General features: G+C 53.1%; 1 protein-coding gene across 1 annotated transcript in view; it reads right to left on the bottom strand.

Moving 5' to 3' along the window:
- Nucleotides 1–2,323: 2,323 nt before the first annotated feature.
- Nucleotides 2,324–15,852, bottom strand: part of Hspg2 (heparan sulfate proteoglycan 2) — a 104,873-nt gene continuing 91,344 nt past the window's right edge. The window contains 22 exon segments of the mRNA XM_051171489.1: nucleotides 2,324–2,738; nucleotides 2,860–2,963; nucleotides 3,404–3,487; nucleotides 3,650–3,717; nucleotides 3,874–3,952; nucleotides 4,052–4,127; nucleotides 5,635–5,691; nucleotides 5,785–5,907; nucleotides 6,014–6,185; nucleotides 6,460–6,704; nucleotides 7,151–7,372; nucleotides 7,669–7,767; nucleotides 8,861–8,969; nucleotides 9,077–9,186; nucleotides 9,346–9,445; nucleotides 9,550–9,694; nucleotides 10,668–10,779; nucleotides 11,769–11,885; nucleotides 11,966–12,113; nucleotides 12,281–12,390; nucleotides 14,035–14,301; nucleotides 14,715–14,812. Of these exon segments, the coding sequence (XP_051027446.1) occupies nucleotides 2,566–2,738; nucleotides 2,860–2,963; nucleotides 3,404–3,487; nucleotides 3,650–3,717; nucleotides 3,874–3,952; nucleotides 4,052–4,127; nucleotides 5,635–5,691; nucleotides 5,785–5,907; nucleotides 6,014–6,185; nucleotides 6,460–6,704; nucleotides 7,151–7,372; nucleotides 7,669–7,767; nucleotides 8,861–8,969; nucleotides 9,077–9,186; nucleotides 9,346–9,445; nucleotides 9,550–9,694; nucleotides 10,668–10,779; nucleotides 11,769–11,885; nucleotides 11,966–12,113; nucleotides 12,281–12,390; nucleotides 14,035–14,301; nucleotides 14,715–14,812 (2,818 nt within the window). The 3' untranslated portion in view covers nucleotides 2,324–2,565.

Raw genomic sequence — 15,852 nt, 5'->3', positions numbered from 1 at the left:
GCAGAAGGCAGCAGGGTGGAGGTGGGGGGGTTTGGGCTGGAGAGATGGCTCAGTGGCTAAGAGCACTGACTGCTCTTCCAAAGGTCATGAGTTCAATTCCCAGCAACCACCTGGTGGCTCATAACTATCTATAATGTGATCTGATGCCCTCTTCAGCACTGCATATAAAAAAATAAATAAACAAATCTTTAAAAAAGAAAAGAAAGAAAGCAGAAGGATCAGGCATGCGAAATCAGCGCTGTAGCTTCCATGATGGGTCCTGCACTGAGTGAGTCATTTCGGAAAACAACAGTTGGCTGCAGGTAAAGTGCAAATACTGAGGCAGACTGACTCTAAGCAGATACTGCTGTGTAGCATGAACAGCGAGACCCGGGCTGGTAAATAACACATGGGCTAAATATCTTCACCTATGAATATATCAGATTAATTCAGAACACCTGGACACAGTGGGTCTAGCCAGGGCCGGGTACACAGCTCAGTAGAATACTTGTTCAGTGTGTACAGAGCCCTGGGTTCCATCCCCACCAAACGCTGCAAAAAAAAAAAAAAAAAAAAAAAAAAACTGGGTATGGTCTACACCCCTGTCACCCCAGGAGTCGGTAAGAAAAGGCAGGAGCATTATTGGTCAAGTTCATCCTTTGCTACGTGGCAAGTGTGAAGTCAATTTGGGCTACATGAGACAACGGCTAACAGCAACAAGGAACAGCAATAACCCCAAAAGACAAACACCACACAAACAAAAAAATAATGATAAAAACAAACAAACAAGGGCTGGAGAGATGGCTCAGAGGTTAAGGACACTGACTACTCCCCCAAAGGTCCTGAGTTCAATTTCTAGCAACCACATGGTGGTTCACAACCCTCTATAATGTGATCTGATGCCCTCTTTTGGCCTTCAGGTGTATGTGCAGGCAGAGCACTGTATACATAATAAATACATAAATGTATTTTTTTTAAAAGTTGACATCTTAAAAAAAAAAAAAAAAAGAAGTAGCTTATGAATTTATTGTCATTCAATAAAACCTGATCTGTGGAAGACAATCTGTCCATCTGCTTCTGAAGGAGAGTGCGCATGACAGAGAGAACAGGTTCTATGGGTAGGGGTGGGCACTGTGCTGGACAGGTCCTGTGGGTAGGGGTGGGCACTGTGCTAGTCGGGTCTTGTGGGTAGGGGTGGGCACTGTGCTGGGCGGGTCCTGTGGGTAGGGGTGGGCACTGTGCTGGGTGGGTCCTGTGGGTAGGGGTGGGCACTGTGCTGGGCGGGTCTTGTGGGTAGGGGTGGGCACTGTGCTGGGCAGGTCTTGTGGGTAGGGGTGGGGCACTGTGCTGGGCGGGTCCTGTGGGTAGGGGTGGGCACTGTGCTGGGCGGGTCCTGTGGGTAGGGGTAGTCACTGTGCTGGGCGGGTCCTGTGGGTAGGGGCGGGGCATTGTGCTGTGCTGGACAGGTCCTGAGGGTAGGGGTGGGCACTGTGCTGGGTGGGGAAAGAGTGCCTAAGGGAGGAACTAGGGCCTTTTGGGTCAGAAAACTCAGCTGGGGTTTGCTTCTCTTTCAGGTGTCAGAAACACTACCCCGCCCTGCAGCACCGTGAATCACTTGTCAAAGAGCCCAGAGAACCTCTGGCGGGGATAGCACCGTTTATTAAGAAAAAAATCAGATAAAGACCACAGGGGGTTCCCTCTAGGACCAGCTGCACATCTGGGCCTGCTTACCCCTCAATTGGGTCCTCAGGCTCCCAGATAGGCAGGGCTACCATCACCACTCTTCTCCTTCCCAAACGGAGGTCTCAGTTGCCCCAACCCAAGGCACTGGTCTTCCTGACCCCTGCTTCCCCACGCCCTGGGCCTTCACCTCCAGAAGAGTGGGGGGAGGGGGCCTGTCCTGGTGTGGCGGGACATCATTGCTGGGCTCTGCCTAGCAGGTCAGGGGAAGAGTTGGTCTCCCTTGCAGCTCCTGAGGGCAGGGCCCTGGCTGTGTGTAGGGGGTGGTGGTGGTGGGGAATGCAAGTGGAGGAGGGCTGGGTGGGAGGGGAGGCTGCCAGGGACATGGGACCTCTGGCTAGGTGGGTATGGAGGAGGCTGGGATGTGTGTGGCCAGTGGGGGAGTGAGCTGCCTTCTGCTCCCAGCACAGTGGCTCAGGCCACTGCAATATCCCCCTCATTTGGTTTGGCAGTGAGGTGATAAATTGAGGTTGACACTCACACCAATGAGGATTGTCCACGGACTGCTGAAACGGACAGCCCAGCTTGACTTTGAAGCAAGGAAGTGAGTGGAAGCAGTTCTGAGCCCTACCAGTCATGACGCCTGACTCCAAGTTGCCCCCCCACCCCAGTAGCCTTCTGAGGAAACATCTTCCAGTCCCCTTGTCCTGCCCACCAGCCTTGGGGCTCTGCCCACGCATCTGTGGGAGCCGGCGCACCCACCCTCCAGTCCAGCCCAGGGTGGTAGCAGCAAAGCGTGGCATTGCCTCAGTCTCTTACAAAAAAGTCATAATAATATTAATAATAATATACTCGACATTGTCAGGCTGGTTGCTGCCCAGGAGTCCATGGAAGGCAGGCGGGTGCCTACGAGGGGCAGGCACGTGTGTTGGCGCCTGCCTGGGCACGATGCTGCAGGTCCAGGGGCTGTGGGGGTGGGGCTCCAGGCCGGGCAGAGTGCAGCACCAGATTCTTGATACAGCCGGTGATCCCAGAAGAGAACTTGCCCTTGGTCAGTGTGGCCACATCTGGGGCACCACCTGGGGAAGAAGAATGTGACAGTGGGTCAGTGGTAGACCCAGAGATGTGAGGACTCTAGACTGCTGTCCTGAAGGTGCCATCCCCATCCCCATCCGCCTCAACACCCTGCCGGGCACTCACCAATGTAGATGATATCCTTGGTGTTCACTGCCACATTAGGACCTGGGGACCGTCCGCTGACCAGCTCTTCACCGTCTACTTGGATAGATCCTCTCTGGCCCTCTCTGCAGTGCGACAGGGTCTGAATTCCCATCCCTCCACAAATGTCCTCCCCTTGTCATTAAGATGCCTGATCGGCAGTTATGGCTCCTGCTTGCTTTCAGTTCGCTACGTTCCTACTAGCCACACATAGCCACCTTCTGAGGCCCGGTCCTCAAGTGTCCTCTCTTTAAGAAGCCAAGCCTGGGCTCAAACTCCACCTCCCACGTGCTGGGATCACAGGAGTGCACCACCACCCTTGATCCCGCATGGCCAAGCACTCTGCTTGACCGCAAGATGTCCTTCCCTGCCCCCCGCCCCCCCCCCCCCGTATCAATTTCTCATTCTGTCTCTCAGATCTCGAAGCCTCTTCTGTGCTCCCACCCTGGGCTGGGGGAGTGGTATGTGCTCCTGATGCCATGCCCACCTCCAGTCCCTTCCCCTAACACCTAGCTCGATTCCTTACCTCAGCGCTGTCACCCGATGCCACTCGCCATCATTGATGGGGTCTTCAGAGACAAGACGGGCCTCCCCACTGCCCAGTTGGTAGCTGTAGTAACAGAGATCCATGAAGGTGTGAGTTCTGGGGTGGGGGGCAGGAGGTACAAAGGTGCCGATGGTGCTGGGGGTGTGTGGCTGGAGCACCGGAAGCTGCAGCTTGCCATGGGAGAAGCCGGGGATGGAAGATGGCGATGGAGGTGCTAGGACTCACCTGAAGACAAGATGGCCATCCTGTAGTCCGAGGCTGATGAAGTCCTTGCTGCGGCTGGTCTCTCTCACCTGCCAAGGAATCATGGGGTCTCTAGGGTCCCACACTGAAGAGCTGAGACTCCCGAGGGCTTCAGCCTCAGCCTTTCCTCTCTCTACACTGCCCTGGCCAGGAGGCCAGTTTCCAACCCTAGAAATCCCAAGACCCCCTGGTGGATGTCCACTCACCACGCCCTGCCAGAGCAGAAGGCCATTGGCTGTGCTGGTCCTAACCTCGAATTCGATGGTCTCAAGTACTCCAGGCAGGCTGGGGAGGAGGAGCAGGAAGCAATGGGTGAGGGGAAGCCTGCCACTCAGACTCCTGTTAATCCTGCGGGGCCCAGAGAGTCAACTAACATCCTCTTACCTCCTGGAGAAGATGTTGCCAGGGAGGCCTAGGAAGCCATTGTCATGAAAGTAGGCTCCATATTGCCCAGGGGAATCTGCGGGAGCATGGGAGACAGTGAGTACGCTTCTCTGTGCCCATCTTATTTTTATTTATGACTAATTATTATTGTGTTTGTGCATAGGATGTGTGTGTGTGAGCCTGGGCGTGCTCATGTCATGGTGTATGTGGAGATCAGGTGACAACTCTTAGGGGTCATCTCACTCCTCCCAATGTGGGTTCCAGGGGTCAAACTTACGTCATCAGGCTTGCATGGTGAGCGCTTTTACCAACTAAGCCATCTCGTTTACCTGCATTTCTACTTAAAAAGGTAGGGGGGGGGAGGAGAGCTTGCTTCCCTTTATCTCTCTTGGCGCCCCCCGTCCCCCCAGCCTCCATAGACGAATGTTAATTCAGAGCACATCCAAAGACCTTCTAGGTCTGTGTGATCCAGCTAGAAAACAACCATGCCTTTAATCCAGGAGACAGAGGCAAGCAGATCTGAGTTCAAGGCCAGCCTGGTACAGAGCAAGTTTCAGGTAAAGAAGACCTTAGGTCCAGGCATGGTGGTACACACCTTTAATGTCAAACAATAAAGGTAAAGATTGTAGGAAAAAAGCACCCATGTTTGAAAGTGATGTCTAATTGAATGGCAGAAAAAAATGATAAATCAGAGAAAGATTTGACTGTATAGGTGAAGAGAGAGGAAAGGGAAGCTACTTAATGGGCAATGCAGAGAGAGAAGGAGAGAGGGAGAGAGAGAGAGAGAGCAAGCGAGCGGACTTTACCAGGACAGTAACAGAAGACAAGTTGCAGAGAGAGAGAGAGAACTCAGGTGAAGACTGAATGAGCCAGAAGATTAGAGCAGATCGCTGAAGTTAGTTTGAGGCCAGGCAGAGCAATTCAGGGGCTGAGAGAGAAGCCAGATTGAATAAGTCAGCTGGGAGAGGGGTTTGAGCCAGAACAGCTGAGCTGAACCCGCCGGCCCAGAGCTCAGAAACAAGAAAGAGTGAGCCTATTAAGCAATAAGTCTCAGAGGCTGAAAACATTCTAGGCCTAGGTCAGATTGTGCAGAGGCTCAAAGCTTCCAGGACCAGGACCAGAGGCAGCTGCTTTGTAGACTGGGCTAGCCTGGAAATCACATACATCCGCCTGCCTCTGCCTTCTCGAGTGCTGGGACTATAGGCATGTGCCACCCAGCACAGCATCTCAAGCACTCTTAAAAGCTTGAGTCACCTCTCCTGCACATTTTTGCTTTTAAATATGTGGAAATCCAGAGAATTGCATTGTTCAAACTGGCACACAATAGACACTTGCTGACTGAAGGAAAGTGATGTCCGAGAGGTTCACAGGCCTAACGAAGGCCGTCTTGCCAATAAGCCTGTGTATGGCTCTGTGCCTCTTTGTTCCTATTTATCTGTGCGCAGTGAGCTCCTCCCATGGGCTTGTTTTACTTGAGGACCCAAACCGAGGTCTAACGAACTGAAGGAAATGGGGCTGAGAGACCAAGACCAAGGAGAAGAAGAGGCCACCAATTTGCCTAGCTGGCCACAGGGAGTACGCACCGTTACCTCCGCTACCTTCAAGGCGCCAGTCAGACTCCACCACGCCGTATCCAGCACCTGTGGGCAAGGGTGGCATCTAGTTGGTGGACACAGATACCCAGGAACTGTGTCTGGCCCCAGAGGAAGGTAGAGAAGAACTAATAACTGTACCCTGTTGGCAGCGTGGACCAGAGAAGCCGGGGAGACAGAGGCAACGGGCACCCCGGCAGGTGCCACCATTTAGACAAGGCTCTTGGAGCTGGCAAGGGTTCTCCTCATGCTCACAGAGGTCACCTGTGGGCCAAGGTAGACGTGGGTGGGCGGGCAGGAGCTAGAGTTACCCTCTGACCCTTGCGCTGCTGGGCCCATGTCCTGCTGTGCCCTGCGCTGGCCCTGGTACCTTTGAAACCATCTTGGCAAAGGCACTGGAACTCATATTCGCCCGCAGGCATGCACGTGGCGCCGTTGCGGCAGGGCTGGCGTTCGCACGGGGAGCTGTCGTAGCACTGCCCCACACCCTGGCTGCCCAAGAAGCTGTAGGTGAGGTCCAATCGCTTGCCATTCACAGACACCTGCAGATACGGGGGGCACCAAGGGGACTCGTGAGGTGCAGAAGCGCAGGAAGTCAGGCAGGGACATGGAGAGTCGCATGGCACCCTGAGTGTGGAAGGGAGGCCTTAAAGCTGGATACTGTGTACCCAGTCTTCAGTATAAAGTGGCTACTATCATCCCCATTTTAAAGAAACTGGCTCAGCAGAAAATGGGTGCTCCCAGGGCTCCAGGAGTGGCAGGCGGTCCCACATGGACCTCCTCGCTCCCGCTGTACCTCTGAAGGCTGTTCCTCACCTCACCCACACAGCCACGGAAGTGAGCACTCATATTGGTGGCTGGGGACAGTTGTACAGAGGGCTCCACGCCACCCAGGTAGAGCAGCGTGTGCAGGTTGAGGCCCTGGCTCTTTCCTGGTGAAGAGCGCAGCACAGGGTGCTCCCCATCCACCCGCAGGCTGCCATCTTTGTTGAGGCGCTCTGCAGACACACGGTGCCAGCGTCCCAGGGCGAGTGGCTCATGGCTCCGCAGGACAGCCAGACCTGAAGAGACCATAGGCAGCAGTGGGTAGCAGAGGGATCCTAATACTCCCGCATTCCAGGGTGCGATTTTTAAAATTTATTTTATTTATTGCATATGAGTGCTTTATCTGCAGAAGAGGGCATCACATGGTTGTGAGCCACCATGTGGTTGCTGGGAATTGAACTCAGGACCTCTGGAAGAGCAGGTGGTGCTCTTAACCACTGAGCCATCTCTCCAGCCCTCTGGGGTATGATTAATGGGATACTTCTCATAGCTTTCAGGACTCTCTGACCAGGACTTGGTGGTTAGGGGTGGTCTTAAAGTCACAGAGAAGTGTGCAAGGACAGACCTCAGAAAGCCTGGCTCCAGAACTTACCCCTTTTGCCTCCCAGCAACATGGTGACCCAAGGATAGAGTGGAGGTTGTCACCCAGAGGCTCCACCCACACATGGCACCCAGTGCTTACCTGACCCTAACTCATAGCGGAACTCCAGGTGGCCACCAGCCATCGCCAGGGACACAAAGTCTTCCACAGGCTCCATCTTGCCTCCACTGAACAGCAAGATCCCATCGGGTGCCAGTGGCTTGAACTCCACATCCAAGCGTAGTTCGTGGTGCGTATTGGTGAGAGCTGGTAGTGCCAAGTAGGAGCCAGCACCAGACATCGATGGGGTGGTCACCGTCACACCTGTAGCAGTCATAGCTTAGCTAGGAGCAGTGGGGATAGCAGAGACCTGGGCAGGATCCCCACCTCCCCCACACCCTACCAGAGTCTCAAGACTAGCCCTGCCCATCGGGTTGAGGATCCCTGGGGAAGACAAAAGTCCTCTTGGGGAATCCCAGGCATGGGACTCAGGCTGGACAGGAATGTGGCTCGTTGATTTTAACATCTTCTTGCTCTAGATTAATTTTATTACTCACAGGACTTGCTATGGCCTCAGTGTGCTTCGTACAATGTCCCCAGCCATTACAGAGAACGCTCACCTTCTTCACACCTCATCCCTGAGTGGCCCAGGTGGCAGCGACAGGTGTAGCCTCGGCCATCTGGCCGGTTCACACAGGTGGCGTCGGGCCCACAGGCCTCTGGAGGAACAGTGAAGAGGCACAGAGGTAAGTCAGCAGAGTCTCATGCCTAAAATCTGCCTCTTACCCCCTGGGGACCTTGACTCTTAGGGCCAAGTCAGCATGGGAGGACCATCCAGGGCTGAGGTCCAAAGTGGGGGCATAATCAGAAGACAGATAGTAAGCCGGGCGTGTTGGCTCAAGCCTTTAATCCCAGCACTCGGGAGGCAGAGGCAGGAGGATCACTGTGAGTTCGAGGCCAGCCTGGTCTACAAAATGAGTCGTCCAGGACAGCTAAGGCTACACAGAGAAACCCTGTCTCAAAAAACCAAAAAAAAAAAAAAAAAAAAAAAAAAAAGACAGATAGTTCCAGAAGAGGACCCCTAGGGAGAGCTGTGTCATGAGTGGCTGTACCTATGTTTGATTTTGCTTTTAGGCACTCAAGCTTTGGGGCTCTGGTTAGCTTGAAACTCAATTATGTGGCTCAGGATGGCTTTGAACTGGTCTATGATTCTCCCTCCAGTGCCTCCTGAGTACTGGTGTTATAGGTAAGTGCTCCCACCGGGTATGTTTTTTGTTTGTTTGTTTGTTTTATTTAGATTTGTTTTTGTTTGCTTTTTGAAACAACATCTCATGTAGTCTAGGCTGGCTGGCCTCAAACTCTCTATGAATCTGATGACCTTGAACTTCTGACCTTCCTGTTTTCGGGAAGGGGCTAAAGACATGTACCAGGCCTGTTTATGGTCTCTTTGAGACACAGTCTCAGTGGGCTTGCAATATTAAGACTAGCGGGGTGGTGGCAGTAGTCAGGGCTGTGGCTGAATGGCAGAGCACTTGCCTAGCATGTGCAAGGCCCCAGGTTCAATCACAGCACACACACAGACACACACACACAGACACACACACACACACACACACACACACACACACACACACACACACACACACGAGTGTACCTAGGTAAGAGTGCAGGGTATGGGTGCCCAACTCACGTAATGAGAGGCAATAGAGGCCCAGATGGCAGTGTCTGGACTACTGAGAGATTAGTCACCTTCACAGGAGGGGTCTTAAGTTCTTGAGGAGGAGGAATGGAGACGTGGGGTGGGACACTCACCTGGGTGGCAGTGCAGGGCTTGTGAATGTTCACAGCGGCTGCCGGTGAAGCCAGCAGGACAGACACACGTGTAGCTGCTGCTCTCAGAATCATGGCACTGGCCCCCGTTCTACAAAGCAGGCCCAGACATCAAGCCAGGGAGATCCCAGCCCTCCCTCTCCCTGTCCCTCCAGAGGCAAGCCAGGGCAGCCAGGGAGTGGTGGAGGAAGAGCCCACCTGGCAGGGCCGGTCCTGGCAAGTAGGGCAGTGGGAGATGCCGTGTGTTGTAAGGTTGAGGTCATGGAAGACGATCTCCTCGCCTTGGATGCGCAGCTCACGTACACAGCCTGGTGTGTGGGGCAGGATTGGGGGAGGCAGGGTGAGCGTGTGGAGGGAATGGGAGGCTGACCAGCTACAATCCGCATCTATAGAGTGCCCCCCCCCTTTAGCTCCTGGGGCTCTAGAACCAGCCAGGAAAGTTTAGCTGGGGGAGAAGGAAGGCTCACCTACAAAGCCGCTACTCAGCCCAGCCTTGGGGATGGCACCGTAGTCAGGATAGCCACCCAGATACAGCTCCTCATTCAGGTCTAAGCCTTGAAACTTGCCCTGTGGAGGTGGGTAAGTCAGGCCCAGCTAGCTACTATGGTAGGTACAGGCTGGGAACTGGGAACGGGGCGGGGCGGGGGGGGTGGCGGCAGGCTGGTTCTTACCTGGGAGGTCCCGTTGACAGGGGCCAAATTGCCCACGATCAAAGACCCCTGAGTGAGGCTTCGTAGCAGGGTCACAGTGTGGAACTGGCCTAGGGCCAGAGGTGTGGGGTGGCGGATAGTGGCCATGCCAGAGCCTGCATCAAATCTGCTCCATGGGGTGAGACAGGGGCAAAAAAAAAAAAAAAGAGTGTTTGTAAGTGTGGCTTCAGATAGGCCCAGGCTGGGCAAAAGGATTCAGAGGGAGGATAGCGTCATTCCTTATAGTGCCAGCTGTGAAGTTTCTGTCCTTGCTTGGCTTCCCCAACTACAGTGGGTATCCCTATAACACACAACTTGACCTGTTCTGTTCATATGTGTAAGACTGCGTGGCTCATGGTAAGAGTCAATCAAGTAATTATTGGATGTGTGAATGATCAGTGGGAGGATGAATGAATAAATGGATGGATGGATGGGTAAATTGATGGATATGTGGATGGACGGATGGATGGATGGATGGATGGACGGATGGATGGACGGACGGACAGATGGATGGATGGATGGATGGATGGATGGATGGACGGGTGGATGGACAGACGGATGGATGGATGGATGGACGGATGGACGGACGGACGGACAGACGGATGGATGGATGGACAGGTGGATGGACGGACGGATGGATGGATGGATGGACAGATGGACGGACGGACGGACGGACAGGTGATGTGAATGAATGGATGAAGATGGATGCATGAGTGAGTAGATAAATGGGATAGAGTGATGGACGGATGGACAGGTAAATGGATGGATGGATGGGTGGATGGACAGGTGGACGAATGGATGGATGGATGAACGGGATGGATGATGGATGAAAGAAGTAGATAGATGAATGAATGGATGGTTAAATAGATTGAGTCCTGGCCTACAGTCGTCCTAAGTTATCTGAAGCTCTCTCCTCGGCCTAGCTGGGCTATGATGCCTACTCCGGTAGACTGAGTAGCCATCAAGGGGAACAGCTGCAACTCCTCTTTCTCTAGACTCACCATGGGATACCTCAGCCCAACGCAGAACATGTCCAACCACGACCCTGTGTCCAAACCCCAGCCCATGCCTCCCTGAAGACAGGAAGTTAGAGATCTCACCGGAACTCAGGTCTTCCGCCCACAAGGCCAAAGGAGATGAAGTCGGGCTGCCTGTTGGCCAGGTTGGTGGGACTCCCCCGGATCCGCTTCTGCCCGTTGTACAGCAGCATTCCTGGAGGGCACAGCAGCGTGAGCAGCCTCCCCACCTCTGGGTACCAGCCCTCTGTCACGCTCACCTAAGCTTTTTTTTTTTTTTTTAAAGATTTACTATATTATTATGTATACAGTATTCTGCCTGCATGTACACCTGCAGGCCAGAAGAGGGCATCAGATCTCATTATAGATGGTTGTGAACCACCATGTGGTTGCTGGGAATTGAACTCAGGACCTTTGGAAGAGCAGCCAGTGCTCTTTCTTAACCTCTGAGCCATCTCTCCAGCCCCCCACCTAAGCTCTTGACCCAGTCCTCAACCTTCCTAATTCTGTGACCTCTTAATACAGTTTCATGTTGTGGTGACCCCTACCCATAAAACTATTTTCGTTGCTACTTCATAACTGTAATTCTGCTACTGTTATGAATCCTAATGTACATCTTAGGCAAACCCCCATGAAAGGGTCATTTGACACCCCCAAAAGGGGTCACGACCCCACAAGTTGACAACCATTGTCTTCTTGAGCCTTTCCACTCTATAATCTCCCACTGGCACATGGTCAGGGCCTGAGGAGAAGGCGCCTTGCTAAGAGCTCCAAGATAGGACCTGACTTTGGGGCTTGCCCCCCCTGGGGTTGCCTGAAGGAGGAGACGGAGGTAGAATCTCACCTGAGTAGAGAAGGAGGCCTGGGAGTGAAAGTGAGAGACCAGCAAGATGAGAGGATGAGGGAAGGGAGAGAGAGGGAGAGAGGTCAGATAAACAGAATAATGAGCCAGACAGGAAGATGAGCCAGGACCGCCGGGCATCAAGGCACCCATGCAGCAAGACCAGGTGGAGGCCGGAATGTCACAGAGGAGGGATGGAAAAGCAAGGAGACAAGAGAAACCCAGGGTGCTCTGGACAGGACAGGGGGTTCAGTTAGGATTCATACCGTGATGAGAGATCCAAGAGACAGGTCCCCACCCCCACCCCCAGGCCAGCCTCCCAGACCCACGAGGCGCCCACTCACCATCTGCAGAGTCTGGCCGGAAGGTGATCTTGATCTCAAACTTCCTGTAGGCATCTTTGATGGTGGGGAGCGGCAGGAAGGAGTAAGGTGTCTGGGTGAAGTAGGGTACCACTCGTTCTGCAGAGAGAGAAGACTGTCAGAGAGATGCCTGTGGGTGAGGTGGCATGTGCTGCCTATTAGGGCTGGACTTGTCCTACCTGGCACCTGCAGATAGGCAAAGGCTTTGACCTTGCCCTGCCGGTTGGTGGCAGTGCACACATAGGTGCCAGCGTCCTCTGGACGAACGGATGGCAGCATCAGCATGTTGTTCTCTAGGCGGCTGTTGGGGGGCAGGTCGCCATCCACCTACAAACACTGGTATTGAAGGCCTGGCCTCGGCTCATGCCCCTACCTCTGCCCCAGGCCTGTCTTTGAATTGGACGTTCACTCTTGGCCGGTTCTTGTGGCACTGAGCTGGCTTGGAGCTCGTCCTCGCCCAGAGGAATGTCGGCTGGCACCTGTGCAGCATTTACCTTGCTCCAGGTGATGGTAGGAGTCGGGTAGCCTGAGGCCATGCACGGGAAGACAGCTGCAGAGCCAGCAGGCACTCGGACCTCTGGAGGAGTTGAGATCTGGGGCAAGGCTGAAGGGGACAAACAGAGACCACCATGTGATGGCCTGCACCAACTTTGTGCCACCATATGCTTTTCTTTTTTTTTTTTTCTTTTGGTTTTTTGAGACAGGGTGTCTCTGTGTAGCCTTGGCTGTCCTGGACCCGCTTTGTAGACCAGGCTGGCCTCGAATTCACAGCGATCCACCTGCCTCTGCTTCCCAAGTGCTGGGCTCGCCCGGCTCACCATAGGCTTTTCTACTCTTCATTTTACTCTGGGAGAGAGGCCCTGTGCCCACTGCATGAATAAGGGGACTATGGCTGCTTGCTCCTGGTTGGACAGAGGGGACCAGCCAGGGTTGCAGCTCAGGCCCAGGCTGGCTGACATCACCTCCTGCCTGAGCAGACATCTGTAGACCTGGGACCCGAGAAGAGGACACTAGGGTAGCGGAGGTAAGTAGGATGAAGGAAGTCTCAGAGTTCGGAGTAAAATGAATTGCCTTTAAAGAAAACAGGTTCTGGCGGGGGTGAGGGGGTGTGGGGGCTGGAGAAATGGCTTCAGAGGTTAAGAGCACTGTCTGCTGTTCTAAAGGTCCTGCGTTCAATTCCCAGCAACCACATGGTGCCTCATGACCATCTGTAATGAGATCTGATGCCCTCTTCTCGTGTGCAGGTGTACATGCAGGATTGTATACATGATAATAAAAAAAATAAATCTTAAAAAAAAAAGTTTGTGTTTATTGTGTATCTATAGTGTTTTACTTCTTATGATGCTTTGTTTATTTATTTATCTTAAGTTACATTTATCTGTTTGCATGTTTATGTTTGTGTATGTGTCCATACAGCACGGCATGTATATGGAGGTCAGAGGACAACTTGCAGGAATCTGTTCTCTCCTTCCACCGTGTGGGCCCTGGAGCTTGACAGTAAGGGCCTTTACCTCATCTCCACCTCCTTTTTGAAAAGGCTCTCGTAGCCCAGGCTGGTCTCTACCCATCCTATGAAGCATAGGCTAGTCTTAAACTTATGATTCCTCTTGCCTTTACCTTGGATGTACTGGATTATAGGTGTATGTATGTTTGCTTGTTTTGAGATGATGTCTTATTATGTAGCTTAGCCTGGCCTCGAACCCAAGATTTTTCTTCCTCAGTCTCCTGAGTGCCGGAATGCAAGCGTGTATCACTACTCTTGCCTTCATGTTGTCTGTTTCTGTAAAGTCTACCTTCAGACTAGGATGTGGGTCTTCTCCATCTGAGTAAGGGCTACTTTCCCTCTTATTCCTTCTTTTTTTTTTGGACACAGGGTCTCACTATGTACTCCCAAATAGCCTGGAAAGAGATATGTAGACCAGGCTGGCCTCAAACTCAGGGAGATTGGCCTCTGCCTCTGGAGCCAGCAAATCCAGGAATTCCCCCTGCCTCTGCCTTCCCAGAGTGCTGGGATTAAAGGTGTGCACCACCACACCAGGCCTACTTTTTCTTCTTGATAGCCCTTGATATTCTGCTCAGACAAACACTCATATCCACTCATTTGCTGGGAAAGCAATCCCTTGAATACAGATGCTAGGAGATCCCTGGGCTGACATAGAAGGAAGGAATGATGCAACAAGTTGGAGCTGGCAGCACTTTATGGTCCTGTCCCTCCCTGGTCTCTTCCATCATCCCTAGTGATTTCTACCTTGCACCAGCAGCAGCACATGGGACTGGGTGGTGCCAGCAGCATTGGTGGCTGTGCATCGGTACTGTCCCGCGTCAGCCAGCTCCACGTGGGCAATCCTGATGACACTTCCGCTTTGCACGATGCCAGGCCGTAGGCGCCCTCCAACTTTGCTCCACGTGACCTGAGGCTTAGGGTCACCCAGTGCCAAGCACTCAAACTCCACAGAGTGGCCGACTACCACAGTGTGCACAGAGGTACGGACATTGATGAGCACTGAGGGCAAGGCTGGGAGAGAGGCAGAGTGGGTGAGCCAGGCTGGGGCAGGGGCAGGGTGATAAGCCAGGCTGTGGGTAGAGAGGGATGGCTTGGAGCTCTAAGTACTCAGCCATCTCCTGGCTTGCTTTTCATATAGTCACTCACATCCAACTATTAAGCTTCTGTTTATTCATGCACACAAGGAGCTGCTAAATCAGTCTTTCCTGCTCTGCTGAGCACCCACTCATACGCCCAATCCTTTCCCCTCCCTTGCAAAACTTGTCATCGCCATTACTCCATGCAAGGTGCAAGCAGGGAAAAGAATTCTCTTTACCATGCACATGTACAGGGCTCCCTGAGGCGCAGGGACAAACCCGTGCACCACCCCTCTCCTTTCTCATCTCTGGCCCTGCTCTGAGCAGAGGCCTGAAGCCACCTCCTACCTTGAACAATTAGCTGGGCACTGGCCTGGGCTTGTCCCCAAGGCCCATGGGCCTGACAAATATATGTCCCTTGGCAGCTCTGGTCTAAGTTCTGGATTCTGAGAAGAAAGAAGGGTGATGTCAGAAGTAAAGCCAACAGAAAATGGTTTGCAGCTGTCTAAGTTAAAACAGATGGACCATGGGGCTGATGGGATGGCTCAGTGGGCAAAGGCGACTGCCCCTAAGCCGGATGACCTGAGTTTAATCCCTGGGTCCTACGTAGTGGAAGAGAATTGACTCTCACAACCTGTCCTCTGACGTACACGGGTATGAGCACGAGCACAGACAGACAGACAGACAGACACACACACACACATACACATATACACACACACACACACACACACACACACGCGCATGCACGCGCATGCACAGACACAGACACTGGCATGGTCACGCAGCCATGCACACACAAACATGAGACAGACCAGCTCCAGGGCCAGTACCAGTGACCAGGATGCAAGTGGGTGGGGTAGTGGACCACACCACCTCATCCATATTATCCAATCCTCTGTCTGTGGAAACTGGGACTGAACTGTAGGCCTGGCACGTGCCAGGCCAGTGTTCTGCCACTGAGCTACAGTCTCATTGGATTCTCACTGTTTATTTTGAGATACACTCTCAACTAAGTTGTCCAGGCTGGCCTTAATACACTCTGTAGCTTTGAATTTATGACATGCCTCTTTCAGTCTATTACAGGCCTGTGCCATGAGGCCTGGCTACCACGCCCATCTCAGACAGATTTTGTGCTCTAAGGCTCACTGTCACACTGGCTCAAGGTCTCACAGAGACCAAGCTGCAGATCTCTGGCCCCAGAGTGGTTTTCTTGCTTTTAATAATAGTAGGAACATGGTTGGGCACAGTGGCTCAGATCTCTTACCGCCCCCCCCCCCCCCCGCAAGACAGGGTTTCTCTGTGTAGCCTTAGCTGTCCTGGACTCCCTTTGTAGACCAGGCTGATCTTGAACTCACAGTGATCTGCCTGCCTCTGCCTCCTGAGTGCTGGGATTAAAGGAGTGTGCCACCATGCCCAGCGTGGCTCAGATCTCTTATCCCAGGACTTGAGAGGCTGAGGCAGGAGGATCACAGGTGGTTAAGAG

Source organism: Acomys russatus, chromosome 29 (genome assembly GCF_903995435.1).
Source record: "Acomys russatus chromosome 29, mAcoRus1.1, whole genome shotgun sequence".
NCBI classification, from domain to species: Eukaryota; Metazoa; Chordata; class Mammalia; order Rodentia; family Muridae; genus Acomys; species Acomys russatus.
Note: the sequence above shows the minus strand (reverse complement) of the source record. Positions and strands in the feature narration are given on the sequence as shown.